The following is a 10,061-nucleotide window of genomic DNA, read 5'->3' as shown; positions in this document are numbered from 1 at the left end:
TCTGCCTGGATCACGTTCTACAGAATAATACATACTTCTCATATCAAGTCCACCCACAGAGTGAAAATTCACTGTGACGTACATGTCATGCATACTCAAAGTGCATGCGTACGCAATGTGGGTCTCATTTCATATGTCAAATTCACAGACTTTGCCTTTAAAAGTGATTTTTACACATTCACACACATTCATTGTCATTATCTTTATGTCATATAACACTTACAGTAAGAGGGAGTTGCCCACCTAGGCTATGCACTCAAATAAGATATACAGTGTACATAGAATAATGTGAATGAGAAGCACAGAAGTTTCGTTGAGTGTCATGCCATGGTGTTAAGTGTCACAGTGTAAAATATCAGCATTTGAAAAAAAAAAAAAATCTTTACCCTAGTGAGTTTTCATTATTTCAAGCAGTGGATATAATAACACTGAAATCAGGATCACACTTTCCTGTGTGTGTGTGTGTGTGTTAAGAGATGTAAACACACTCTGCATAACTATTCTGTATAAATGAATACATGTGGACACACCTTCATGTTATGATTTGTATCATCCAATATGTAGTCATATATCCTCTCTAGAATAAAACCATTGGTAGTTTAAAGCCACTCCTAACATGTTATGCCGACCAACACATCATCTGCCAGGACATTGTCAAATTTTAGCTGAGAGGATTTTCAGGAAAGCATAGCTGAGACTGCCACAGGAATTGACTCCTGTGTTGTTGTTGTTGTTTTTTTCAAAATGTGGGAAAGAATCAGCAGAGTGAACAAAGATTTTAAAAAGCATTTCTACACACAAGGAAATATGCCACTGCATAATACATGCACATGTACTTCAAAATACAATGTAAGTAGGTGTGTAATATATGTGAGTTAATATATTCCATTGACAAAGGCTCAAATGCCTCCTCATAAATGAGTGGTAAGGATTTAACTTCAAAAATATAATGACATGTACAGTCGCCAGAGTAGAACTTTCCTTCTTGTCAATTCTAATCCACTACTGTAAAAGTGGATATTTTCGCACAATTAATTTTTCGCGCTTGGCTGGGTAAGAAGAGTTTCGCGTGTTTTTAATTCCGCGGAATCAAGACATCACCCACAGGAACATATGGCAAGCAAATATATTCGCGTGCTTTTATTTACGCGCTAGTTTCTGATTGCGCGAAATGCACGAAAATTTCAACACTGCGAAAATTTCCACTTTTGCAGTAATTAAAGAGAACTTATAAAGATTATACATTGTAATTATCTTTTATTGGATTTGTTTTAGTTAACTCCCCTCCCCACCCCAACCTCTACGGTGAAACCTACTCATTCCACTTTCTCAATCCACACAGAATGGCCACATTTGTGTGCAGAAAGTGCACATTTCTGCCAAATTACTCCTCCTTTTGCAACGTGTACTGATTAGGCCGTTGATGGCTCATTTGTGACTTTCTTCATTGGTATTTGTTGGGTAATCCATGGACAAGGGAGTTTGCTGTGATTACAACAGCATACATAAGATTCAATGTCTTACGGTCCATTACTGCCTCAAAGCTATACACATTACCAATTACAATACAATACCCTACGATTACGTGCATTACATGGAGCTGATAACAAAGGCATATACAGACTTGCACTACAACACTTCCTACTACTTCTGAGATTTAAAGCAAAAAAAAAGTTAATACTATACAATGTTTACATAAATCTCACAAGACCTCCATCCAGAATGATTCTCAATTTGCATACAAATTGATATCCAGATTGTTAGTAAGAATAAGGTTGACTGAAAAGACATTCTCTCAGTACCTTTTGATTGTTGAGAGACATTTTCTTGATACTTCTTAATTATCGAAGAACATACAAATTTGATCGAGTCGATCCATATTTACAGTTCATGTGGTAAACTGATCTACCTAGGATATTCAGCAAACCTCCCGCACAGTTTGTATAACCTTCAAGCACAGAAATGAGCCGCATGGGATCAGAAAGTTGACAGGCATGCACAGAAGGGTAGCAACATCTCCTGGCGTCTTCTCGTCAGAGGACCCAGACAGTCAAGTGTTGTCATGAGATGATGTTGGTTTCCTACTCGGAGCAAGCAGTTATCCTCCAGTTGGATGGTGATACGAATGCGACACACGCGCCAGAGATGTAAACGATATGCCTCCCCCTTCCCCCCATGCTGAGGATGGACACCAAGATGGCACGCCCGGTGATGACCGACAGATCTGAAGTGAGAATGGTGATGAGAACAAATTTTGACTAAATCAACAAAGAAAACTACTTTTGTATAACATCATCTTCATCTGGCCTGAAATTCATTTGGATTGATTGGCATATGAGGGAAAATACTGATGCATCTATTTGTAGCATTCTATGATTCACTGGTATAGAAACTTTTATAATGTGGATTATGCTGCTCTGGGCTTATTGATTATTTAAAAAGGTGTATTAAGCTATATTAGTATATCTATTCCATGTATATCATTCAGCATGTTTAGATGAGTTTTTACAGCAAGTATCCAGGCCAAAATAAGTTTTGATAGACAAATTATGTACAGCTGTATGTACATTAAGTGTAAAAGATCTCCTGTATTAATTCATCTGCAGGCATTATAAACATCACATATATTGTAAAAGTGGAAATTTTAATGTGAGTAATGTTTTGTGGAAGACCTTGAAAGGTGAATTTTGCATGTTTTTAATTTTGTGAATCGTCAAACAGCTCAACTCTGTCAAGGCAGTTAAGGGCTTTGGCAGCACATCCTACAGTAAAAGGAAATACAGTCCACCTTGCCTTAGTCAAATCTATTTGGACTGAAGAAATAGCTTCAACGTAGAGAAAATTTGATTTATCAGGGTTTAAAATCAATAAAATATAAAGAGAAGAGGACTTGGAAAAAACCTTCGACTCAGGCAATTATTTGACTTATGTGAGGTCAACTTAGGCAAGGTTGACTGAAGGTCCACATTACAACAGCAAATTAATTCAAGCTACAGGATTAGCAAGGTATAGAACATGACAAGAAACATACTGTAACAGTACTGTAATACCCCTATAATATGCCTACCTTGCTGTCAATGATAGGAAATGATATTACATTATATGTAAACAACAACATACAAATGTGCACGTTTCACTTTCACGCTAGTTTCATGTCACACAAAAATTTCCATTTTTTTTTAGTATTATGGGGATTAGTGGGTAAAGTCTTTGTGCATGTTTATAATATTTCATATGACAAGTGTTATCTCTATGGGTTCTTAGGTGAAGTTAAGTCTATTCAACAAAACAGCTGTACCCTTTTAATGCAACAATCTATACTGTACCAACAAAGTTACAAACACTAAACATACCATAATGTCCTACAGGGATGTAGTCCTACATAGTTATTTCTTGGGCAGACAATCTACACTTGAGCCTACTCTTATCTTATGTGCTCAATGTAATTAGACAGTGAGATACTATAGCTGATATATCTACCTCTAACCTACAGTCATGCATCTGCATTCTGCATCAATATGTGACTACTGTACATATATATCCTTTACATTAGAGCACTGCCACTAAAAAATACCAAATATGCCATATATTTCCTGGTGGTTTCATTATTTGTGAATGCCACATGTTGACTGATATTCACAAATTGAACAACATTACAAGGTATGAACCACAATACAGAAATGCACTGTACATTGTATATAGACATTGCCTATGCAGTACACAATATATCGTCAACAACTGAAATACAGTCAACTCCCTGTAAGTTGATCTTAACAGGACTGAGACAAAAACTGGTAGACTAAAGCGATATGGGACTTCTGCATAATTACACAGATGAATAACATAGGTAAAGATGTATGTTAATTAGGACTTCATACTTTTGACTCAGCCGATTATTTGGCATATCATCACTGAGGCAACAAGACCTCAAAGTTACACAATTTCTTATGTTCAGGAGAGTTTAAAAAACATGGCAGCTAAAGCACTATTATTGAAATGGAATAGCCTTTCCTTTGACATGCCTTGGTGGTGCCATTTTGGGGCAAGACATCTCTAGGATTTGGACAGGGCATCACTCAACTGATCGTCAGACCATAAATCCATTAATTTTCAACAAAATTTGAGATACAAGGTCTTGTCACCCTAACTACAATATGTGCCATCGACTTTACAAGGAGTTGAGTGTACTCAGCGTACATGAGATGAAAAGTAGCTTGTGTTTGTATTTCAACATCATACATGCGAGAGGTAATGACTGGAGAAAAAAATCATTGTTTAGGAAGCTCTGCTAACGTAATGGTATTGTGAAAATACCTGTGTAAACTGTCCTGAACACATGACTACTAAAATTGCTATGAATTCTTTAAATAATGGAAAGGTAAAGCAGGCACTGCAGAAAAAGTCCTTGACAATTGATACATTCATGAAAATGTGAGATGAAAGCTATGGTGTAAAATTATGAAAAAGACACATATTGTTTGAATTATTTAGATTATCACAAAATGTAGGCTTAAAATGATACTCTTTGTCTGTTATTAGGCTATATAACTACTTACTCCATGCATATGTGAACACAAAGCAATATTTTTTTTAAACATAATTTTGAAAGCAAAGCTAGAGAGAATAGTTTGGTGGCATGGAATTGTAAGATTTCCACAAATATTATAGTTTTCAGAGTAGTAAAACTGAAGTGAAGGTCTTAAAGGGATCGTATAGTTTTGGTTGAGGCCTAATTTCAGAGGTTTCTAACATTTTTTGGTGAGATAATGAGAAACCTCTTATGAAATATGAAAGAGCATGTAATTCCATGAGGAATTCAATGTTTATTTGATGAAAATTGGCTTTGAAATGGCCGCGATATCCAAAACAGAGCAATTCTAATTGTGGGAGCCACATTTTATTACAATCGCTTTGTTTTACTTTGTTTTTGGATGTTTCAGTCATTCCAAACCCGATTTTCATCAAATAAACTTTGAATTCCTCTTAAAATGGTATGCTCTGTACTATTTCCTAAGTGTTTTCTTGGTATCTCGCAAAAACTTGAAAGCCCAATTCTCATCTCCACCAATACTGTACCATCCCTTTAAAAAACGGGGAGAAATGGATCAGTTGAACTGTAAATGTTGTCCACAGATAACAGATCATTCTATCAAATTTGTAAGTATAATGACAAAATGATGTCACCTTATGATTTAAAGCCCATGGATAACACTAAATTACTGCAACAAATTTGAGGGCACTTTATAGAGTGGTCTGGTAGCTTGAGATTTAGAGATGAATAAAGATAATCAGGGGCGGGTCCATTAATTTCGTAAAGGGGGGGCGCAAACAATATTTCTGACGCTACTTACGGGTTTCATCTCTTTTTTTTCTTTTTATTTCTTTTCTTTTAACAACAAATAAAGAGGGGGTGCATGCCTGGTGCGCCCCCCTCTGCATCCACTACTGATAATTGAAGTACTACGTAGGAAAAAATAGACAAAAAATATCTATCCCCAGCAGGTTCCCTTACCAGAAACCTGTTAACATAACAAATCCATGTCATCGCAAATATTCTTACCTGAGCATGGATGAACTTTTTTTTTTGTAAATGTCGTTGGTTAGATGTATTTGGTGCGATTGAGGGCCTTGTCTGCGTAATTGTCGTCGGTGATCTTGGCCCAGTCGGTCGCGGTCTGCCCGATGACGAATCCGAGTGCACGCTTACGCTCCTGGTCTCTGCGTTCCTCGATGTCTGCCCAGCGCACCTGTTAAATGATTGGAATATTTGGGGGGGGGGGGGGGGGAGTGAGGAAGAGAGAGAGAGAGAGGAGGGAAGAAACACAATATGAGTACACTGTTTTTCTTATCAACACTCCCACCCAAAGCATATCTGAATGTACCATAATTACACAATATACCTTCCTTTCTTCTTTTCTTTCTTTTTTTTTTACAATTAAACATGGGATTATTATGCACATAGTACATATACAGACCTGTACCAGCATCAGAGGCAAGTAGATATAAGGTCTTTAGTTTTAAAAGGAAATGAATGAATATCTGAATCCTATTACCTAAAAGGACATCTTTAACAATAAGTGAATATTACCAACAAAAATCATTAAGCACTCGGCAATTCTGCCAGTTGCTATGGTATTTTATGACATTGTGAATACCTATTATCATGCCTTTTATCTGTGGTAAAGCAAAAGATCTAATCCTTACAAGGGAAACATTTGTGAGTACAATGGAAGGATCCTGGTGGGTATGGAAGATCCATGGCTCCTATTAATGCCTGTCTTGCTTTTCATCCTGACAATTTATGACACACAAATAATTTTGTCTTATTTCATACATTATGCAGTGACCTTTGCAATGGTGGTTTTGAAGTACCACATCCTACCTAAAAGGAAAATACTGTATTTATAAGCATCATCTTCTTTACCACTGCTATCAGCCATCCTAACAATGCAATAAAACTCAGCTGGGGGGAAAGGATTAGGTCTTTTCCATTCGACTTTGATCAATATGACAGAACAGTTGTTGATTTTGATTTGGGATAAATCAGTGTCCAAAACCTCCATGTTTGAAATGCTACACTATGAATGTATCCATTAATTGATGAGCATGTCAATTATCGCAGTAGGAACATTCCGATAATCTGAACATTCACAAAATCTACAGACCCCCCACGACCCTTGGCAAATAACCCACTGCAAATAATCTGCTTTTACAATGACAACTAAAGTGGCATGCGGAGTACAAAAACTAACCCTAACATTACCCACAAATTCTTAACACTTGTAACACGTTACAAATCATAGATGAAAATGTGCTTCCGATCACCGATTACTGTCTTACAAACTGAATTACAAATAGGCATGGAAGTCAATATCCACTTAATATAAGAGAAGTATATGAATTCCATTGGCACTCATTTTAAGATACCAGTATCCAAATATATCGGACACTTTTCCATACAAAAGGAAAGTGAAACATCAAAATATGCACAACATCACATACATGTCAACACACATGGTATAATGATATGCCTATCTGACTCTTTCATCTGCTTAAAGGGATGGTACAGTATTGGTGGAGATGAGAATTGGGCTTTTAAGTTTTTGCGAGATACCAAGAAAACACTTATGATATAGTACAGAGCATACCATTTTAAGAGGAATTCAAAGTTTATTTGATATATAAATCGGGTTTGGAATGACTGAAACATCAAAAAACAAAGTAAAACAAAGCGATCATGATAAAGTGTGGGTCCCACACTTTATTAGAATCGCTCTTTTTTGAATATCTCAGCCATTCAAAACCAATTTTCATCAAATAAACGTTGAATTCCTCATAGAATTACATGCTCTTTCATATTTTATAAGAGGTTTTTCATTATCTCACCAAAAAATGTTAGAAACCTGAAACTAGGTCTCAACCAAACTATACAATCCCTTGAAGTTTCTTTCAATTAAAGGAGAACATCATTTATCAAACCTAACAGTGATGAAGAACTTCTCCCAACTATTTCAACAAGATCTTCATCCACATAAATTTTGACAATTACATACATTATACCTTGTGCTGTTATGGATAGCCATCAGCATGATCAATGAATAATATAAAATTCAGGGACAGAGTTACGCCTTAGTACCATAACAGAGAGTCTGTGTTACCGTCTTTCATCGTCGCTGCCAAAACATCCTCCGCAAGGTGTTTGGATGCTAGCTGATGCATATGCTTCCCCCTTTTCCTTCTGCACTTCCGCTGATGTATAACTCATTTGTGCTACTTCTACAATGATGTGGCTCGCGCAGCGTTATTTAGCTCGGTATCACGATACAAGATTCAACTGGGCAATCAAACAGCTTAGGCCATCTAGTACCTAAACATCACATTCTCCACCACTCCTGTGCACACAGCTCTAACAAGCACGACATAAATTGCTGAACACTGAAAATCACAAGTAGTGATATTGTTACATATTTGTAGCTGAATTTTTCCAGAAAATTCAGCTACAAACAGTTTCTCAGCAATAGATTTTACAGACTAGTGCCAGCAGAGAAACTTAAAAACATCACAAAGATTTTGTCATTGTCGCTGGTTGATGCATCATGTATGTTTCTACAGTAACCACAAGTAGCTGGAAGCATAAGGCTTACTGACTTATCTAGAACTTAATAGTATGCATAGCAGTGGATACTGTGTTACCTGGAATAATTGATAACAATAACAAATAAACAGGCATACATGAAAAATTTTGCAGTAAATGTATCTGCTTGATTACAAGACATTTATTACCAAGTACTTATTACCAAGTATTTATGATATACATTTGCCTGGTAGATAGCGTACTTACCTGTACTCTTATGCTAAGAATAAAAGCTGCACTTCTACTACACTGCTATACAATCACACTATTGATTAACCATACTGGTACAGCTCTAGTACAATAATTTTCATGCAACTGTATCCCTTTCATTTTTCACACATTTCTTCCACAATCAGTTTGACAAGTCACCACGGGAAAAAAAGACGGGGGGATTATTGAAAGCGCTTACACACATCCACACACACAAAATACAGTTTACTGAAGGATTTTGAGGGCAGCTATCTTGTTTTCCATCAATAAATTGAATGGACGAGGAGGCAGAGTCTACAGCAGTTCAATACATTTTAAGATATAAGCCCATTGAATAAAAAAAAGAATAACATACTTACCTCTTGAACACATACAGTTGTACCTACGCAAATTTTACATATGATCTCATTCTCACATCAAATGTGAAGAAGACTGCTAAACCCTACCACCCCCCCCCCAAATAAAAAAGAAAATGATCTTACATTCTGACAAAATAAATTGATTAAACTGCATTTCACAGACAGAAAACTGCTGAGAGTAATCTTACCTTGTGTGACACACCAATAATGAATAATCCCTATACATCTTCACTGATGCTATGATGGCCTACTTGAAAGACTAACAGGCGACTTGAGAGAAAAGAACAGAACTCAACTTACCCGCTTTTGACCAGGAAGCGCCGGTCTTGTGACCACGTCAAACATGTCTCCCCCTGACATGTAGTCCTCCATACTCTGGTAGTGCTCCTTCTTCTTGTACTTCTTGATACCGTCCAGGGCATCTGGAAAGGAGAATTGATGGCAGATAGAAGATAAAACTTTGGTGTCAAAGGTTAAGCTCAAATAACATCATATAAGGAAATGTCTGCTGTCATGTGGAAAGTTCAAGTCATGTTCCTCTTTTAATATCAAACCTTCTAGATAACATTCAATCTTCCTTTTTTCTATAAAACTAAAATGTTTGCATGGTAACTACCTCTAAGAAACCATATCATAACCACCTTTTATCACTGTTCTTGAGAAATTTACAATAACATTGTGCTCACAATATGTCTATATATTTCTAGCACGACCAGACGCCGTGCAAAGCACGCGATTTATACAGCGACTGGGCTGTGTATAGTTACAGCTGTATATATTTCCCTCAATTTTCCAGAAATGTACTTTACTGCAGTTGACAGATTAACATGGCCAGAAACTTTTTCTGTAATCATCTAATACTTTCACACTGCAAAATATCTTACTCTTACAGCAAATATTGTATACCGTAAAATTTGTGCGATAGACACAGCATGAATAGAATTGACTATTACCAGATAAGCTTTGTGAAATCATTTACGCATTGTCTTGCACTGACAAAGTTGATACATACTGCTTGATTTGTTGAATGAAAAACTATCAACCATCAACACAAATACATACACACAACACAAGGTAAATTAGGAGCTGTAGACAAATCATAGGCACATTTCTCAGGCCTTCTTCAACCTTACCTTCCACACAAAATGTGGGACAAATGCTAATATCATACATTATGAGAACAACAGAATAAGAATACCTCGTTCCTGGAGTTGGTGTCCTTGACATGAACACTAACTCATGCACGCACAGACACACACTCGCACACACACATGCACATTTACAGTATCACAGCTAAAAAACAAATGATATGCATTTCATGCAGCTATGCGTATTCCAATAATTCATTAATCACTGCA

General features: G+C 36.5%; 1 protein-coding gene across 1 annotated transcript in view; it reads right to left on the bottom strand.

Moving 5' to 3' along the window:
* Positions 1-1,783: 1,783 nt before the first annotated feature.
* LOC139739636 (uncharacterized) overlaps positions 1,784-10,061 on the bottom strand; it is a 37,885-nt gene continuing 29,607 nt past the window's right edge. The window contains exons 16-18 of the mRNA XM_071650249.1: positions 9,004-9,125; positions 5,561-5,747; positions 1,784-2,224 (exon numbers count right to left, since the gene is read on the bottom strand). Of these exons, the coding sequence (XP_071506350.1) occupies positions 5,601-5,747; positions 9,004-9,125 (269 nt within the window). The 3' untranslated portion in view covers positions 1,784-2,224; positions 5,561-5,600. The remainder of the gene's footprint in view (positions 2,225-5,560; positions 5,748-9,003; positions 9,126-10,061) is intronic.

Source organism: Diadema antillarum, unplaced genomic scaffold (assembly GCF_040938485.1).
Source record: "Diadema antillarum isolate AM-2024a unplaced genomic scaffold, OU_Dant_1.0 scf00000029, whole genome shotgun sequence".
Classification (NCBI taxonomy): domain Eukaryota; kingdom Metazoa; phylum Echinodermata; class Echinoidea; order Diadematoida; family Diadematidae; genus Diadema; species Diadema antillarum.
The sequence above is the reverse complement of the archived record's forward strand: the minus strand, read 5'-3'. Positions and strand labels throughout refer to the sequence as shown.